The sequence below is a fragment of the Leptosomus discolor genome, chromosome 11 (genome assembly GCF_034619465.1).
Source record: "Leptosomus discolor isolate bLepDis1 chromosome 11, bLepDis1.hap2, whole genome shotgun sequence".
Classification (NCBI taxonomy): Eukaryota; Metazoa; Chordata; class Aves; order Leptosomiformes; family Leptosomidae; genus Leptosomus; species Leptosomus discolor.
Genome location: NC_141401.1, coordinates 16853529 through 16873542, shown reverse-complemented (window position 1 = coordinate 16873542; position 20014 = coordinate 16853529). Strand labels below are relative to the sequence as shown.

Below are 20014 nucleotides of genomic sequence, written 5' to 3'. Positions count from 1 at the left end.
GCCGTTCCAAATAAGTAGGGTAATTAGGGAACTGGCTTAATTTACTAGGTAGCTTGGTGTGAGGCAACCTGGGTGCCCAGCCCACATCCCCCTGTGCTGCTCCTGACCCAGGCAGAGCAGACCTTGGGGACCGCAGGCTGTCGTGGCTGTGCGCTGGGGATGGCTTTGCACTATGACAGTTTGGGGATGACAGCGGGCAGTTGCAACTGTAACAAGCTCGCTGGAAGCGGCTGCAATGCTACGAAACACCCGGAGCTGATTTTTGGAGCCGCTTGTGTATCTGAAGATGCAGACTGGTGCCCAGCGAGGTTTCTAGAGGCATCTACCCAGGTCATGGGAGACTTAATCTGCTTGGATCCCCAAGGGCACCTGCCTGCGTCACCCTGACCTTAAGCCCGTGTCGCTGCAGCCGTCATTACGTCTTCCATGCTCCAGCAGAAAATAAACACCCTCTTCGAAGCAGCTTCTAATTTTCTGCCGTTTTCAAAAGGTATTTGTATTGAAGCAGGAGCAGGAAGCAGGATCCTGCTGTGCCGGGTGCTGCCCGAACACAAAACACCGTGGTGACTCTCGCCCCAAAGAGCTGATGAAACTCGTCACACCTACGCCACATACCGCCAGGCTGAGTCTCCCCCACCCTCCAGGCGCCAGGGCATCTTCATCCGGGCGGAGCGAGTGAATAATGTCACCACATCAGAATGGCCCCACTTCACCCGGGGAAGAAACGATTCCCCCAGGGCGTGAGGAAGTGGAGGATTAGTGCCACGGACTAGAAAAGGTGGCCCTGGAGCCCTCCCAGGGTTGTGCCGACTTCTAGCATCTGCGGTGAATAGCAGCAGAGGGTTTGGTAGCAGCTGGCTCTCCTCTGGGCCAGGCTGCAGCCTTGTTTCCAAGCCAACCAGAGTCCCTGGCACTCCCCAAACGGCTGCAAACAATACGCCCGGCTTTCCTCCCCTGTACCAGGCTGAGCGCGGCTATTACTGGAAGCAGGGCTGCCCTGGCCATGCTGCCACAATGTCGGAAAGCTGAAGCAAAGGGTGCTCAACCCCTGCAGCACCCTGATGTCTGCCCTGCCCTTTGTCGGCAGCTTGGTGTCCAAGAGAGAGGCCCTGGCAGGGACAAGGCCACCTTGCAATGGTGCTGGCCCCACATCCCTGACCTGCCCGGGGTGCTCGCTGACTCCAGGCTTGGCCCCAGCCATCTGCAGGAGGGAAAAAGGTCTGTCCGTGGTCTGGTGATGAAGCCACTCATGTGTATTCTTCCCCCCTGCAAAATGCCAAATTAACAGAGAACAAAGGGAGTCAAGCCTGGCACTACTGTGAAAAACTGGCTATTATTATCTCCCTGACCAGAAGGCAGAGCTGGAGATGCCACCCGGCATGGCTGGGGTCCCCTCCAGGGATGGCAGGCACACGTTTATCCCATGGTTTCACATGAACTTCTGCCTGGAGGGCCTCAGTGCAATTTTATTCTGATTTTGAGGCAGAACAACGTATTTTCCCTCACAAGTTGCTCCCCACAGGCACCGCACCACTCTTTACATAATGGCGGCGCTGAGAGCCTCCCCGCCGCGCTCGGCTGACAGGACACCTCAGGAGGGCTCCGCGCCCCCACCTCCGCCACACGTCCCCGCCACCCCGCGGCGCCCAAACCCGAGTCGGTCGCGGGGGAAGCCGGCAAACCGCCCCCACTGCACCCGCCGCACTCAAGATGGCGCCGCGCCGCACTCAAGATGGCGCCGGCGGACCGCGGGGAGGGAGGGCAGGGGGTGTGTGTGTGCGGGCGGGGGGTGTGGCGCGCACTCAAGATGGCTCCCGGCGCAGCGAAGGGGAGATGGCGGCCGTCGCGCAGGCGCGGCGCCGTGCGTCACGCGCCGCGGCGTGACGTGCCGTGCGTGCGCGGCGCGCGGTGACGGAGCGGGTCGGCCGCGTCCCTTTGTTGGCGGCGGTTGAGGCGCGGCGGGGCCGGGGCCAGCGCCGGAGGTGGGGGGGCGGCGGCGGGCGCCAGCCAGGCCGGCGGGGTGGGGGGAGCCGCGGGAGCCGCCGCCGTTTCTTCACCGCCTCGCCATGGACTCGGACGAGGGTTACAACTACGAGTTCGACGAGGACGAGGAGTGCAGCGAGGACAGCGGCGCGGAGGAGGACGAGGAGGACGAGGAGGAAGACGAGCCCGACGATAACCTGGACCTGGGCGAGGTGGAGCTGGTGGATCCCGGGCTGCGCGTCGGCGGAGAGCGCGACGGGCTGCTAGGCAGTGACACGGGCGGGCTGGGCCCCGGCGGCGGCGGTGGTGGAGACGGGCTGGGCGGCGGGCCGGGCCCCGGAGGCGGCGGCGGCCCCGAGCAGGAGGAGGATTATCGCTACGAGGTGCTGACGGCCGAGCAGATCCTGCAGCACATGGTGGAGTGCATCCGCGAGGTCAACGAGGTTATCCAGGTGCGGCCCCCCGGGAGCGGCACGGGCTGGGGGGAGAGGAGGGGCGGGCCGCGCCGCCAACGGGCCTCGCCTGAGGGCCGCCGGCCCGGCCCTCCCGCGGCCCAGATTTCCCCCCCCCCCCCGCCCTCTGAGGGAGCCCCTAGCCCCTCCCCCGCGGAGGGAGAAGGGGACTCCTCGGCACCCCCTTCCCCCGGGCGGCCCCTGGGGTCAGGCCAGGAGCTCGTTTCCTGCTCTGGAAGCGTCGGGAACGCGGCTCACGGCTTGAAAAGGGCTCCGCTTTCTTTGTGCGTTTTCCAGCCGGTGGGCTGTAACCTGTATTTTGTCTCTTCCCCCTCTGTCTTCACGCTGGCTGGGGGGAGTTTAGCCCCTCCAGTTCTTTCGGTAAGCCGGTAAGTCGATGGCAAGCTCTGGAATTTGAGGAGAGGCAGCCAGGCACGGCCCTGGTTTTGTTGCCTTCTCCCTTCCCTTCCCCCCGCCCCACACAAACGCGCTCCTGCTCAGGGGTTGAAGCTTGTCGTGTTTATTTCCAGCAAACACCAGGAGGGATATGAGCAATTGTTTCAAAAAGATAAGCTTTTTTGCCAGTAGTTTTTAAGTATGCCACTTTAAAATTGAAGTAGATTTCAAAATAACGTTTACTGTCTTCAGATGAAAGTGTCTTAAGTCTTACCTGTTGGGTCTTGAGCTTTTCGGAAAAAAAAAATTCAAGCCACTGAAGCTATTTGACATCCCTTTCTAAATGTTTATGGAAAGGTTTTGCTCCAGCTCACCATAAAGTTTCTGATGTCACTCACTTTTTCTGCAGGTGACCAGAGTGTGTGGGTTTTCTTTTCTCCATTTACTTGATATTATTCAGAGTTAGAGCTAATAAATAGAAAATACTACTTCTTTTCCAATATACAAACAGGAAGAGCAGGAGAAAGTGAAATCTAGAAATATTGAAGGATACAGTGCCCAGAAAGCAGTTGCTTTGCTACTTGTATATACTTCCAATGCTGGTAAATCCACTTAAATATGAGATGCTTCAGTGAATGCTTTTGCCCAACTATTCTGTGCTTGCAGTGACTATAATGGCAGCTTTAAAATGTTGCTTTATGTGCTTATTATAAATCCACTGTAGTTCATATGGAGCTTGATGCAAACACCTGTAGATGTATTTGTGTATTAAGTTAGTAAATAACATTTCTTAAGTCAAATTAAAGTTTATAACTTTAATGATAGCACTCTACATGTAAAGCTGAATAAAGGAGTCTGTCTGGATTAGCTGATTATCCTCCGGTTAAAGAAGATTTCATGGTTAAGTATGGATGTTTCTTTGCTACCAGTTATTGATCCTAATACAGGGAGGGAAACAAATGGCAAGCAGACGTGCAAACAATTGGTAACTTAAAGTTTTTACTCCTTGAAATAGCGATTGAATTGGTGAGTCTGTATTTAAGGACTATGACTGTGAAAATCGTGACCCATACTGATTGTGTTGAACAGGTTCTACCATTTGTCCTATCTTTACATAAGCAAAGTGGTGGAAAAGTTCCTGCCAGTGAGGAGTAGTGAGTATTCCTGCTTATGGATTTTCCAGACCTGGCTGGCATGGTGGACTTGCCTGAGCATTCTTCATTAACTCAGTTCTTAGACAAGGTCCTGATTTTGGGTCTGTGGGGGTTTTTTCCCCCCTCTTATGCTGCCCTTCAGCTGTACGACTTGTGTGCTTGACCTTTGAGTTGCAGAACTAGTAGAGAGAAGTCAGTGTAGGCAGGGACCCTTCTCCTGCTCCTGTATTCAGTGTGGCCGCCTGACCCTGTGATGGACTTTGCTGAGTTGGGCTCTGCAGAAGCCTTGCCAACCACCCACACAGAACCAGCGTGGCTGCTGCTTATGCTTTAGTTATTTTTGTCAGGTTTGCAGTAGTTATTCGTGGTTTAACAGAGCAGAGTGCAGAAAGCCAGTTTGTTTAGAATGTCATGGGTAACTCAGGACCTAAAATCAGCTTAAGCCCTGGAATGTATCAGAAGAGCGTAGAAAAACATTTAGTTCTCTGAATGGCTTTTAAATGCCAGCTTACTGCCATTAGATTTCTAGTCTGTTCAGAGGTAAGTGAACCGAATTCAGTTGATGCTTCAGTATTTGCTCATCCTAGCTTCTGTTGCTGGTGGTGAAATCTTAACAGGGCTCTATTCTGTTCATTTTCTTGCTTTTGGCGCCCAACCAGGATTTGCTGCTGCTGCTTTTCTGGTTCAGTAAACCTTTTCTGGAGTCACATTGGCTCAGAATCCTGCTGCGGATCCTCCGTTGCAGTGGTGTGATTCACTTGTTCCAGTTGAGTACTGGATGGCTTTGGTCTCTGTATCTACGTTGGGTTCTTGGTATCAAATGATGGTGGTTACGGCTACGTTTTATAGTGCTTGGGAACTTACTTGTTCAACCAAGGATGTAATGTGGAGGTGCCCCATACCTGAAAACTTCAGCTGTAGGTCTTGTACCCTCTCATCAGGGAAGGTACTGATTTCTTCTGACCAGGAGCAAGGTATAAATAGGATTTTGTTTTTCAGTTGATCATCTTTGCAGCTGCAGTGAAAGGAAAAGGTATCAGTGAGCCATGAAGTATCTGCAAGGGGGTATCTGAGCCATGGTAGGTAAAACTCTGTATTAAATGACCTTTGTCTATATTAAAACACTACATTTGAACAGGTTATTAACTGATAGTACTACTAGTTGAAGGGACTAAATTAAATTTATTTTCCCATCCATTTAGTCATTTCCAAATACAAGCTATATAATAAAAAAACTTAGCAGGAGAGGGATTTGATCTGATGAAGGCTATGCAGAAGTAGTAGCTAACTTGTGGTAAACTTACTGGTTACAGAACCTGTAATTTGCACTGTAGTGTGTAATGGGCTGTTGAAGACGGATGCTTGGTGCTGAGCTGTTACCTTTTTTTATTGCTTGGCCTTCTAAGACCACTGAACTTCGAGTGAACTAGTGAGCTTTCAGAGTTGACTCAAATATTCAGAATATTTTGCGTTTGCGCTTTCTTTTCTGAGCATAAGTAGGATTTCAGGTGTTTAATGATGATTTTAGCACAGTGTTTGTCATTTATGCTTGTAATCTGATTTCATTCCATGCGTTGCACAAGAATTCCCCTTCCTCTCCAAATGCAAAAAGAGGGGTATGAATAAGCCCCTTAACCTTGTGCTGTTGTCTGGCTGAGACTTTTAAACCCCAGCTCAGATAAGAGTATCGCTTCCATTATATCCCTGTGTTTAGTTGGAGTAGAGTCATTTGACATGTTATTTTGAATTTTAGTTGTCAAAGTAAACAGGTGGATTTCTGGTGGCTTTCCAGCCGCTGGCAGAATAACTTACTGAATGCCTGTAAAAACTTAGACATAGAGGTGATGTTGAACAAAAGGCTTTCTCGTCTCAAAGACGTTATTCCACAGTTGAATGTCTTCCCCATATTGTCCCTTTCTGAACTTTTGTCCAAAGAATTTGCTGCCACCATTAACGTTTTTTTATCAGATTGCTATTTCCATCTTTGCTCTAGATTTTCTGAAAATAAACTTGAAAAATGTTTAGAATAGCATGTTTATTTCTGCTCTGAATAGGACACATGATGATCTGTGTCCCTCTAGTCTTGTTTGGCCCAGTGTTTGCATTGCCTTCTTGCAAGCTTGTGTGATTTCAGTACTCCTGAGTTGGGTTCGTTTCCCCTTTCTGGTCAACTTTTTCTGGAGCATTCCAATGATGTCATTATGATGTCACTGACCATATTAATTCTTTCTGGACTTTGTAATGGTGAGGTGTTGAAAATACTGGGATGAAGCTCTGGAGTGGCTGATGTTTTAAAACAAAGCGCAGAAAAGGAAGTTGAGCCTCCTTCCCCCCCCGCCCCCCCAGCAGGGAGCAGGATCCTGGATGCGGCCAGGTGTTGTGCTTGGCCCGCCATGTGGTTGTGAGCAGGGCTTTCTCTGGAAGGAGGTGGCATCATTTGATCTGACAAAAGCTAGTCTGGCTCAAAAATACCTTTTGTTTTTACTATAGGCTTTAAAATAAGGTTCAGAACAGGTAGTGTGTAACATCAGCTCATTTGTAACAAATACTGGTTTCTCATTTACGTGACGAAGCTGGATGACTTCTTTGGAAGTAAGATCAGGTCCTTTCTTGGTAAAAGCTTTGCTGTTAAAATAAGCCAAAACCCCAGGCCACTCCTAAATTACAAAGCCATGTTTGTTAGATTTGATGAGGAATGTTAGATTTGTTGAGGAGTGGTGCAGATATCCCCCAGAATGCTGCAGCCCTGCGGTTAAATAGAGCTCTGTTTCGGCAAGTGTGAACCCATTGTTACTTGGCAAAAGGGGTCTTATTAAACAGTGGCTTTACTTGCTTGGACAAAATGTGCTGTTTTCTAGTTGTAACTCAGGAAATCTCCCCGGTGCTGGTGTAATTCAGTGCTATGGGCAGTACGTTCCAAATGGGTTTTCCAAAATGGGAATGACTTGCCAATGAGCAACAGGAATTGCTGCTGTTGTACAAGGTCACGCTTAAACCTGTATTTAATGTGGTAGAGATGACGTCTTGAAAACTCAGAGTACTTGAAGCTGCTTGACAAGCATTAGGTAGGAGTTTGTGGGCGGAAGCACTTCAGGCTGATGCTTCTTGCATTTGGGTCTGCTTGCGCTGCCTGCACGAGGTGAATTTGTAAGCCTCTGACTTCTCTTATTGTGTGGTTAGTTATTTGATAATAAAATTCTTGTTGCGGCCCTAAATGTTATGATGCTGGAAGGAAATGCTTTGTTAAACTCCGTGTTTCTGTCACATGATGTTTATAAGGTGTTTCATTATAACAGGAATGCATTTAATATTTCCAAGGAATGAAGTAAACCTCATTGTGAGAAAGCACTCCTGACATCTGGTATAAGCGATCGCTTTTGGAAATGACATGGTATCTGTTCTCTGGCTGCCAAGACATGTAATTCTGCATACAATAGAATTTTTTAAGAATTATTTTAAATTTCAGCATTTCCAGGTAGAAAAGTCTTGTTTTTCTGTTAAAAGTCTCCAGAGTAATTTAAACTTTGTACTTAAATGACCCATCTGCTTAGTGCTTTAGATTTCCATTTCTGTTAGGCCAGGTTTAAATCCCATGGCTGGCCATGAGTAAAAAAAAAAAAAGACGTTGGTTTCTTTTGTCTCAAGATTAATTTTGCAAAAATCACAACAAAGCAGCTGTCTCTCAGGGGCCTTGTGGATGCAGGTGGGGACTGGCGTGTATTGGGGATGTTTTCAAAGTGGAACTGAAAAAACTTTGTTTTTCAGCTACTCTTAAACATGTGTTTCTAAAAGCAAGAAACAAATAGTAAATACGGTTATTGCTATTCCCTGTGGGTTTAATTTTAGTGAGCAGAACCATACTTGCCATGCAAAGTAGAAGTGTTATTTCTGCTATAAATTGGAAACTGGTGTGCCATGGAGAAGTCATAATTGAGACTGCAGCATTCATGGTCCTTGATGTGAAACAATAGCTATTTCTGGGTGTTAAAGCATAGTTAAAAATGAAGCTCTAGCTTACACTTTTATACTTACCCAAGCTCTGACTCCTTAGTTTTAACATTGCCTGTGTTTAAAGTTTGTAATAGGAAATAAACCCCAAAGTTCTGATGCTCTTTGTGTTCTTGTGGTGTTGTATGAAAGTGTAAGGCAGTCCTGTGTCTATTAAAAAATGTTTCACATTTTTTGCTTAGTGCTGTTTGGCAGGCAACGTTAAATTTGGGAGCATGGTGCACAGTTTGACAGTCTGTGCTTCTTGTGATTAAAACTGAGACCTGGAAGACTTCAACATTTGTTTGAAGTGATGCTGTTAACTCGTAAATTAAAAGGAGCTCCCTGTACAGGACCTCCTCAAGTGTCCTTGACACCTGTTGAATTGTTTTCAGTTTTCTATTTTGAAAACGTCTCTTTCCCTTTACTCCATGAATGAGATAAAGTAAATGAGAATGTGATTCTGTTTGGAGCCAGATGTAATAGAGCAGTTTAAGGAAGCGATAGCTGATCGCCAAGCTGTGCTCGTGTTACAATAGTGAGTCAAGGTTTTCATACAGAAATAATTTGTAGGAGCCTTTTCTTTCTGGAGAATTTAGCTGCTCATTCCCCTGCTTAGGAAATTCAGTTTTGAATGGTTGGTAACTGGGAGAAGAATCCCAAATTTGTCATGACCTTCCATGGCAAGTAACAGTGAAGGCTGAAAGTCCCCTATGTGTAGTTGAGTCTGTAACTTACCTGTTCAGGGTCATGCTTCCAGTCCTCCGGACTTGGGTTACTTTTGGTGTTTCAGGGATCTAAAAATATTGCAAGTGATGTTTTCTGTTGTTTGTGGCTGGCTATGCTGTGTTTATTATTGGCAGCCATAAAGCATGTTTGGAGGCTTTTGCCTGTATACAAGCATATAATGCTGCTGAATTTCATAAAGTCATTCAGTAGCTTCAGCAATTGCAAGAAAATTGCAGCCTCATTTATTGTAAAACACACACAGAGGGTTTGTAGCTACTCAGTAATGCCAAATGGTGCATTTGAGTGTAGCGCTGAATACAGATGCCTGAGTGTTTGGGAGAGGTCTGCCGAGCTCGTGTAGGGTATCGGTGCAGGAGGCTCCAGTGTGATGAGGAACAGACTGACTCTGCATCTCTGCATGCATTGGAGAAAAAAAACAACTTATTTTTTAATTTGATAATGGAAATTGTGCTAATATTTAAATACCTTCATCCCATTGCTGTTGGGAGTGTTGAAAACCTTGAGTTTGTCTGGCCCTATTTGATTCCTTACCTTGCTTTTAGCTTTTGATCTTGGGCCGTGATGGAAATACTGTTTAAATCAATGCTTTGAAAATGACTATTCGAGGCTTTCTCAGTAGCTGAGTTTCACGTGTACCTTAGTGTTGTAACGTTTGTACTTCGTAAGTCGGTGCCTTTTTAGAATTTGAAATGTCCGTATAGCTACAGACACTCTTTCAAAAGAGGTTGCTTGTTTACATGGCGTAGCAATGCTGAGGAATTATTTTTGGTATTCAGAGTAGTTCACTGTGGTAAGGGCTTGAACTGCTGTATGCACAGAACACTCAAACACAACTATCTGTACCATGTCTTCTGCTTGTTTTTATAGACTGAGGACTTTTGCCAAATGTCAGGAATCATTTTGGGTTCAAAGTCTTATGTAGATACTTTCAACAGTATTTAAGTCACTTGGAACAAGGAAGAAGCTAATAAGCTATTTAAATACTTCTCAAAAAACCTTGCTGCTTCCTGTTGTAGCTTAGCTGCTTGCTTCTGGACGTGTTGGCCTGCCCTGTGCAAGTGTCTTGACAATCGTGGTGCCTTTTGGCAGTGCCAGTGGTCTTGCCTGCTGTTTTGGGTGTTTGAGAGCTGATGAGAGAGCTATTAGACATTGCTACTATCCAGCAAGGAAAAAAAAATATCTGAAAGAATTGGCTTGGGAGGGACACATGTATCCCTTTGGTGTCCTCCCTTTGGGCAAGCATGGAGCCCAGATGGCTTAGGTGTCAAGTGCTACTTCTCCATGACTGTGTTAATGGTGTATGCCTTGTCCTTGTTGCCTGACGGGCATGTCTGTGTAATGGCAAGAGATTGTGGTCCTCTGCGAGTATTTTGGGGAGAGGAACTAAAGACTGCTGCTGGGGTCAAGGGAGCAACTTAAAGCCTTGTGAGCAGGTGGCTCTTGGCCATAATCTAGGAGTAATTGGATGGTAGCCTGTGCACCACCTACCTAAAACTTGGCTTCTTGGCCTTCTTCTGAGCCACTGATGGTTTCTAGCTGGTGCCCACTTATGCTGGCACGTTAAGTTCCTTCCTCCCAATGTTCTTCTAAGGCATTCTTGGTTTTGTATCTTCCTCAGTTAAAACTTTTACACCCCAGAGCACCATGTGGGACCTCTCATTGCCCAGGCTGAGCAATGCAATCCTGTCTTGGCCATCTGCTTCAAAATTAGGTCTTCTGGGAAAGTACTTGTGGCTGAAGCATAAAGGCACGACAGAAAAGTTTTTTGCTGTGATTTACTCTATTCTCTGCCTGACTTCCTGGTCCGAGGCACCCTCCATGTTCTGGGACACCATGAATGGGCCTTTTTATCCAGGGAGGGTGCATGTTAATTCACGAGGGATCAAGCTTTGATTGCTTTGTGATCTGAAGACTTTGGGAGCTAGAGGGAGGTAATCTCCAACGTTGGAATTTAAAAGCTTGGATATTCGCTTATTGCCTTTATAGCTCTTCAGAAAAATTGTCTGTGCTTGATGGAGTAATGTTTTGTATGTTGTTGCACCAGATAAGGGGTGCAGACTCTAAACACTGTTTTCCAGTGAATAAGCAGGATAGAGCAGGAGCTCCTGCTCAGAAGGGTTCTGCTTGGGCACAGTTAGAGTGCTCTTGAAGTGGAGAACACATGCTAAAAAACATAGAACCAGAAGAATCTGTATAATTGCACTTGAAAATAGTCAGCTGGCAAAATTACTGGCTTCTTTGGGTATTAGTTCAAAGATAGATATATAGAGATGTGTATATATATATATTTTTTTTAAAAAACTTAATATCTGCCTATTCCTGTTAAGAAGAAAGCATGAAAAGACTTTCTTCCAGGATAAAGAAATTAAAAATTTAAGTGGTCTGAAGGCATCTGCTTCCTGCTGGGTATTAGTAAGCTAGGTCAACCTCTGAAGGAGTAAGTTGAGTAAGCCATGTGAGTGTGCTATCCTGGCAAAGAGCTTTTGACCTGTTTACTTTAGCAAAACTTTTTCAGAGCCACAGAGCAAGTAGCTGGTATTTGAACAACCCCATTATGTAAAAATCAGGGCAGGACATACTTGATTTTTACTGTTCCTGTGCTGCTTTGATGTGCGTGTGGAAGCTGGTGAAATAGTTTACTGCATAGTGAAGCACTTCACTCTGGGTAACTTCCTTTTAGGTTTTTCTTTGGTTTTCTGAGCTAAGGCAGCATGGGCTGTTGTTGGTAGGCTCCCCTTGCTGCTTGGTGTGAAACAGAAATGAACTCAAGCTGTTCTGGTGCTTTTGAGTTTCTTTGGGTGTCTAATACTCATCCCAAGCAGTGCTTTTTGAGCTGCAGGGGTGTATAGGCATGTGTGCCTGCAGCCCGAAACAGAGGCATGGCTATGTGTATGTTGCTCTTGGCTTAGGCAGTTCCCATTGCCTCACTGCATGGGTACAGCTGTTTGCAGGGCCAAGTAATGAATGGGATTGGTGAACTCTCTGATTAAATGTGCCTCTTCTCTACGCTTATCAGTCAGCCCACTGTTTGACCCTGTGAGCAGTTGCTTTGCTCCATTTGCCAGAAGTGATGGTGGTTGAATTGCCCAATTCTGTGCTGTCAGCAAAAGAAAAGCTTCCGTATCTACACCTGAAGACAATGTTTTCGTGGCCTATTTTGGATGAGTGTATAATTAGTGTGTATTTAACTTTTGAAAGAGCTCGGGTAGTTTTTCAAAACCTTGATCCCCTCTGCAGCTGATAAGTTTGGATTGCATGTGCTCTTGTGTAACAGAATACAAACGCAATCAGCATTCCTTTGTCTGGCAGATAGAAATGCGAAGAGGGATTGGGGGAAAACAGGAGAATGCACATGAGTAAACAGTCTCGCTTGCAATGAGCTTTCCTGTGTGGGAAGAATAACTTAAGAATTAACTCCTAATAATCGACATCCTAGTCAGGCTCAGGGATCTGAGAAATAGGGAGGTGTAAGGAATGGTCTGGAAAGAAGAGGAGTTAAGGACCTCTTCTGGGAAGAAGGGAGAGTGTGTGGAAAAGCCATGTCTCGAGGAGGGTAGCTGAAGGAGAAACCTCCTAAGGCCTGAGTAGGTGCTCAGAAGTGACAGAGCTTCGCTGCTCAGTGTGTACTAAAGCTAGGCTGAACAGCAAATTTTTAAAAAAGACAGGAAGAGCAGCACTCCAACACTTGGTTAGCAGCTTCCTTTCTCTTCTGGGAGCTCTGTTAGGCTTTAGTAAGCCCTGACCGTAAGCCCTTGCCTTAAAGTGAAGAATGAGGGTTCTCACTGCGTTCCTCTTCACTCGAGTAAGTGATCCCAGTAGGTGTTGTTAATGTGAAGTTTTTGGTCTTTTGGGTAAAATCCAGCCTATTTTCCCTATACAGGAAAATAAATTAATACTTTCAAAGCACTGTGAAGGTCTGATGAACAAATGTTTGACATCTTCATTTTGGTAGTTAGTAGTAGTTCTGTGATGACTGAAAGGCACTCTGAGCAAATTGAGGTGGTATTTTCTGATTTATGCATGTTTTGGAGTTGCATTAGCATGGTCTGTGATAACAATTCTCTTTATTTTACTTGGTAAAATGATGTGTTTGAAACTTCCTTATTTGTATTAAGTGCTGAAATTAATACTTGAAAATGCACTCTACTATATCTTTATGTTGGATGATGACAGTTGATAGTAAATGGAAGTGTAGCTCTGTATGACAGCAAAGATCAAGTATAATGTGATACAGGTGTTGGACTATTGCCGTTTAGAAATGTAAGATACTTTGCCTTCAATTGGGAATGCTGTATTGAGGTACTGGAAATGGGTTCAGAGATTGTATAGAAACTGGTATGATGCTTGAGAAACTGGTAAAATGCTTGTAACTGGCTGGCTTTCTTAATTCCAGAATTTATCATCTGCTTTGTGCCATTACAATTTGCAAACTACCTTCCTATCTATGATACTTACTTTTCAGCTGGGATGATAGCTTCTAGGAGGGGAACAGAGTGCAAAGGCTTGGAGCTGTCTTTAGCGATGCCTGGGATGGCTGATACTGAAACTATCTGGAGGGGAGGGTGCTTGGGGATGTCTGGGATCTTTGTCATCCTCATGTTCCACAGCGTAATTCCCCTCACTGGAGTCCTGCTATTGCTTGCCAGGGTATCTCTGCAGGCAGGCAGCACTGTGATTTGGAAGAGGCTGGATGCCAGCCTTTTTAGTGCACTTAATTATCTGCCAGTCATTAGTGTAATTATTCATATTGCTAGCCTTCACATCGGTTATAAAGCAGGACTGATTAGGTGGGTTTTTTCTCTTGCAGAAGCCCAGTGTCTGATGATAGGTAGTAGCATTTTAACAGGAAAGGAACAAGGGGTATCGTCAGCTAGCACACAGTCCATCAAGTACACAATTGCACATGCAGGTTTGTTTCCTGTTCCCCACCGAAAGGGGATGCTCCAGGTCCTTTGGAGGGTCTGCACATACTTGCTGGTTTAACTCAGTTGCTTTAGAAACAGTTCTGGTTAAATGAATGGAAGTTTATGTAGAGACGAGTCTTCAAAGCCCTTAAATGAGAGAATAGTGATAAAGTTGGAGGTTTCCTGTTCTCCCCCACTGCTGTACGACTTGCGTTTTGTTATTTCTATATTGAATCCCAGTAGAGTATTTTTCCCTTCACTTAAGGGAGCTTGGGTAGTTGGTTAAAAATACCTGCAGCAGTTAGAGACTGCAGCTACAATTGTAGGTATGTCTTCTTAAAGGATGGGGAGAAGAACAAACAAGAGAATTACTAAACTCTTCATGCCTCCAGAGTATTCTCTCTTGAAAGGTTGCTTCTGTGGAGCCCTCAGAGGAAAAATTTTTGGGGTGTAAACAGGCAAAATTACTTCTTGTAGCGGAAATCCCGGCTCATAAAGTAGGATGTTGCCAGGGCTCGGTTTTGTTGGCTATAAAACTAAGTGAGACTAAATGAGCAGAGTATGGTAAATAAACTGCAAAGTCATCATTAAAAAATGGTCTGAGCTAGAAGAGGCTTGTTGGGAGAAGAATGCTGGCAGACTTTCCTAGTGCAGATGCAGATTCTGCCAGCAGAAAAAAGTGCTTTTGCAGGTAGAGCTGCTTTGTGCAGGGAAGTGATACAAGCTATAACCACATTTGCTCTGGGGCTTTTGCCAATGTAAAGATGTTGCTGAAGATTACATCCTCAAGGTGCTGCTGTGTTGGCAATGACTTCCTGGGCCTGTATAGTTTGAGTGTTAAGGTGGCTAATTTTTTTTTTGCTTGATTGAGCGTGGTAGACTAAGGCGTAGGCATCCCAGGGGTAGGTTTACTGCCCATTTGTCAAGGTGACGTCGTGTGTACAAAACATATTGAGCCAGTAAATACTTCAAAGGGTTAAGCTCTTCCTGTTTTGTGTTGTGTTGCAATTTGACAAGACATCTGTCTTTCTGCTGAGTGATGCAGAGGTGATACGTGGCAGGGTCTGCTGTTGGGAAATGAGAAGGTGGTGGTAAGAACTGGGATCCAGTTGTGGAGCTGGATTGCTAAATGGGGGTGCCTGTTAAATCTACACTGAATGGTGGCTGACTGCTGTGATGACGTACAGTGTTGTGTACCCAAGTGCTTTGTTTAGCCAGGTACATGTGACAGTAAATAAGTTTAGGGCTTTGTGCAGTGATGAGGAGGTGAAGTCAGTCCAAGGAAGGTGTTTTTTTTCTTTCCTAAAGTACTATAGAGTGTTGCTGCTTCAGTGAGTGGGTAAAATTTCCTTTGTGTCTAAGTGAAGTGTGCTGAAGGGGGAATGGTTCGTAAAAGCGGGTGCTGGTTTGAGGAAGGGACAAAATCAGAATCAGAAAGGGACAGAGAAGTGAAGAGAAATACCTAGTGCTTGGGTAGTCACCAACATGAGGAGGATAAGATGGAAGAATGTTAAGGATTTTTTTTCTCCATAAAAATTCTTGTGAAGTGCCACTGGCTAAAAATTCTTCAGCTAAGCCTGTGTTTCTCATAGTCGTGTTGTCTCTGAAGGGAGTAACAGTTGCATGCTGCCAGTGACTATCAAAATATATTTGAGCTAACCTGGCCATTGCCATGAGAGAAGTTTTTAATTGGGATGGCTTTCATTTAGTTGTCATGTTAGATATTTAACTCGCTGTTTTTTTTGCAGGTGCTTCTTCATTGTGCTCATGGAAGAAATTATCGTGCCTTACCACTTTCTTCTCCCTGTCTGTATATTTGTTGGAAAATGTTAATTATAATGTTCTGAAGTGGAAGTCAGGATTCAGGACACAGGCATGTTATTTTAAGATTTTTGTGTAGTGAATATTTTCCCCAAGTACCTGTGAGTCTGAGAGCTCTGACTTCTCTGCACGAGGTAGCCTGTCCTTTTGCTGTCATTCTTGTCAGAAGAGGAAGACGCTGTGTAATCAAGCACCACAATAACTGCTGAGTGAGAAGGACTGTATGTTTGTGCTGGTCGTGCAGTTTGGGGTAGAGCTCCATTCACTGTGAGGGGTTATCCTGGAAACAACTGATTTTGGGGAATCAACTCAATGGCAGTTGTCTTGAGGTGATGTGCACTTTGGCTGGATTATACCTTTCTTCTGTGATCAACAACTCATCTGTCTTTGTGTTTGGGCATACTGTGATAGATGTTCTCCGTTAGTGCCCAGTAACAAGAGCAGGTGGGAGACAGATCACCCAACAACTTGAGACTTAACCAGCATTTGAGACACACATTTACGCTGAACATCCTTGGGGTCTGATCCTCTGCTTGCACGCTGTCTGAAGAGAGGACATCTTTGGTCATGGCCTGGAAGGACCTTTGAGACCAGGAAGAGAACAGTTCAAGACCTTTGCAGAGAACTTAGAAAACTCAGTCCAGAAAATCAATTAGTTGTTTTCTTAGCACATATTTGAGCCTACAGACAGACCTGCTATGGGAATTGTCTATGGAAAAAGAACACAAATTAATGGGAATTTAACCTTCCCAGTATTTCTGTGATGTTGGGTGTCAGAAAAATATTCTCATCTTCTCAGAGTTTGCCTGATTTCTTCTACACAGTTCAAGTTATCCTAGGAAAAAATAGTCTTTTGACATCACAAAATTCTTATAGGCTTCTCTTCTAGGAAGGACTTTGTGGGTGTGTGGGTTTTTTTTAAAGCGGAAGAGGTGTTTTTCCAGCAGATACTGTTCTGTTACAGCAGCTCTTTGTGAATGAAGCGTGATAACAGGTCTTCAGGAATGAAGTGATGGTTTGGCCTTTTGAAGGGACACGCAGTATACTGTGGTATGTTGTGCGGTGAGATACCTTCTGTAAAAGTGCCATCAAAAAAGCAAATTCTGAAAGCCATTCTGTGTGGGTATAAGACTCTTGTGCAGTACAGTTTTCTAACTAAGGTGAAATACAGCTTCTGATACCTCCACTGATCTGCTAATGGCATCCTCCTAAGACTTACTGTCCATCCCGTGCCTTTTGACCAGGTGATGCCTTTGAACATACTTAAAGCAGCAAAAGTGAGCAAAATCCACAGAGAAGTCCCAGCTACTGCTGACCATCACTGGCCAGGGTTGAAATGACCTGTTCTTTATGTTGTGCAAGCTGCTGGTAGCTGGAGCTAGCAGAGACAGAGGTTTTGCTACCTGATGGGGAGGAACAGTGCCAGTTTCCTACAGATACATCAAGCCTGTGAAATGGGTACAGCCCTATGGGTGAATCTGGCTCTGGACCAGAATCTGGCAATGTACAATGCTGACTATGGTGAAAGGGTGAAGTTAATGTACTGACGTGTATTTGAGTGAGGAAGAAGAAGCAGGGAAAGCTTTTTTGAGACACTTTAAGACTTCTACAAAGTTACTTAAAGGAAAAAGCAATTATTCAGTTCCTCTTCCAGCTTTATTCCTTTACCGCCCGTTTCTGCCTGCAAACAGAAACTGTCTAATTTGGACAGTTTCTGTAGCTCACATCAGCAGACCTGTACTTTCCCAGAAATACAGTTCATTCAGAAGTTGAGTCACTGAAGACAGCATTCCCCTGAAACCCAAATGCAGTGCTTTGGGTTGTTTTCCTTTTATCAACTTGACGCATAGCTGACCTGACATATGCCACTTCTAGACTTTCCAACATTGACTAATAAAAGACCTTTAAAAAAAAAAGTGTTTTTGTCTTGTCAGGCTCATGACATGGTTACGTTGAGGACACGTCTTTGTAGAAATTTTTTGGTAGAAATTGGCAGTATTCCCACAGTTTACTATCAAAATCTTATGTTTGGTAGCCCAGCTGAGTATAGCCCCCAGACACTAATAATGATATAGACAGGGTTAGGTCCTGGTGCTCTTAGCAGCTGAACTGCACTCCTGAGCAGCCACTTCCTTCAAGATCTGTCTTGCAAGAGGAAAGGAAGTTTTGCATTTTTCTTCAAGATGAGAAACAGTATTTCTGGACTGTGCTTTCTGAGATGTAAGCTAAAGTTGCTGGTGGGTTAATGGAGGAGAAAAGTTGGACCTCTGGCTGTAGCTTGCATCAAATTATACCCCGATATGCTTTGAAGTCATTGGGACAAGATTATTTGGGGAACCTGTTGACATGTGGTAGACCCAGCTTTGCTGTGCGTGACACATAGCTCTCAGCAGACTGATTTCCCAAACAACTTTCTTGGAAACAAGTCCCTGTTTTCCAAGTTACACCAACTCAGCTGTCTGGCTACATGGTGATCCTGCTCCGGGTTAAAATAAAGCAGCGACCCCCTTAACTGGGGTCAGTTCCTCTATGTGGTTCACTTGGAGCTGCGCAAGCAGTTGTGCTCCTGTCACTGCGTGGTCAGCGGCAGGCCCAGGAGCTAGCAGTTGCCTGAGCTTGTGTTGCTGCTGAAATAGAGACTTCCTGAGCTGCTCCTTCTTGGTCTGGTGGCAGATGGGATGCAGCTTCTTTGGAGCAGGCTCTGAAGAGCATGTTTTGCTGCCCTGCCTAGTTACTGCCCTATTTCAAAGTAAAATAATAATCCAAGTAGCTGGTACTTTACCTCATAGGCAGAAATAGAGTTGGTGCATAGCTAAGCTGTTCTGGGTTTCTGGAGTCTTCCTTGGTGTCCCTAAAACTTTGTGCAAGGGAAGAGATTTCTTACCTGGTTCTGACCAACCTGTGTGCTTGGGCTATGCCAAGGTATTTTGGTCCAGTCACTACACTTGTCCGCCTTCAGTTGGTATCAATTATTTCTTTCTGTGGCAAAATGTGCTTTTTCTTGCTTGAACTAACACAGTATATTTTCTTCAAGCCCAGCATTAGTGAGTTGTCATACTGGTTTGAGGCAAGAATTGAAACCGTGTCCACGTGTCTTTTTCTAGTCTTCTAGAGGCTGTTGGTCTGAGAGACCATGCAGGACTGAAAGTACCAAATGGTGCTTCTTTCTGCCACTGGGGATGCTTGTGGTCTGGAGAAAACCAAGTTTTTCTGTTTGGAGCTGGATCTGTTTGTGATATATGTATAGGAACTATCTGATGGCTCAAAAGGAAGCGTAGTGAGGTGAGGACTTTCACAGAGTTGGGGTCATGTATGATAGAAGGGGAAGAATGGAGCCTGGGGGTCTAGAAGAGCAGTGGTGTATAATATCAAGAGGGAAGGGAGCTGAAGGTCCTTGGTAGACACTGCTTGTGTGAGTAGTGTTCTATGGATGAACAGGGAAGTTGACTGTGTGTGTTGTTTGTGATTGGGATACAGAGGTCTGTTACTCCTTTTTCTAAATAGCCATCCATTTGTTTCAGTGCTGTCATCCTACCAGAAGCAACGCTGTGAGGTGCTGGATGTTGACTGAAGGTTTGGCATGAGGGGGAAGCTGATGATTACCGGGGACCTGAACGCTAACTGGATGAACCTGTGGGTCCTTTTCATTCTGGGTAGCCAGAACTCTTTGGGGGCTTTTAATAGCACCTTGTCCACAGCCTAGCTGCAGTGCTGTGTGCTATTTTCTCCCTCCGCAATGGGAGATATTAAGGAACTACTGAAATAGTAAACTGGGAGAATTGTGTGGAAATGATACCATCACCTTCTCCTACTCTTTTTAAGGCAACTCTTTGCAAATTCATGAGTGGGAGGCAATGGGTTGAATAAACCTGTTCTGAAACTTACTCTGGCACCCATGTGCTCCCGCTTTGGTTCTCTCTCAATACATGAGCTATAGTTGCTCAGCGGCAACTCCAGAAGCTATAGCTATGGCTCGTGTGGCTTACATGGATCTGCTGAGCTTTTCCTCGTACATTGGGCTTGGTTGTGGCAGGAGACACCAGGAGGAGGAAAGTACTTTGGGTGGTACTGCCTTTGCGGGCAGTAAAACAATAGTACTCCTTAATATGAAAGAATTACAAGGGAGAAATAGTTTGTGAAAGCGTGTGCCTTTGGAGACCTCTTGTTCCACAGTCCTTAAGGAGTGTACAGTGGCATAACTTGCTCGAATTCACAGGGCTGCTGTACCTGTGTGTCTTTGCTCTTTAAAGGGTCAACTGTAGCAAAAGAAAGCAGAAGCCAAAATGTTCTTGAAAGTAAACATGCAAAATAAGGGTTAATGTCTCTCTGTATCCTGTCATGAAACCCCGGATCTCCGGGTATGGAAGCAAGTGTAGCTGAAATATTGGAAAATACCTTCCCTGATCATAGCCCGTATGAAGTTTTTAATTTGTGTTGAGTTGGTGGTGGAGCTTCTGCAGTCAATGAGAGCCAGTGCTGCCCAGCGCTCGAGTAGCATGGCAAATCCATCCAGTCTTCTTTTATTTAGAAGTATTACAGTGTTAATTCAGTTTTTGCATTTTCAAAT

General features: G+C 45.3%; 1 protein-coding gene across 3 annotated transcripts in view; it reads left to right on the top strand.

Annotated features, from left to right (window-relative positions):
• Nucleotides 1–2038: 2038 nt before the first annotated feature.
• ARIH1 (ariadne RBR E3 ubiquitin protein ligase 1) overlaps nt 2039–20014 on the top strand; it is a 62400-nt gene continuing 44424 nt past the window's right edge. For all 3 annotated transcript variants that reach the window (XM_086471838.1, XM_086471837.1, XM_086471836.1), the window contains exon 1: nt 2039–2435. In XM_086471838.1, the coding sequence (XP_086327964.1) occupies nt 2067–2435 (369 nt within the window). In that variant the 5' untranslated portion in view covers nt 2039–2066. The remainder of the gene's footprint in view (nt 2436–20014) is intronic.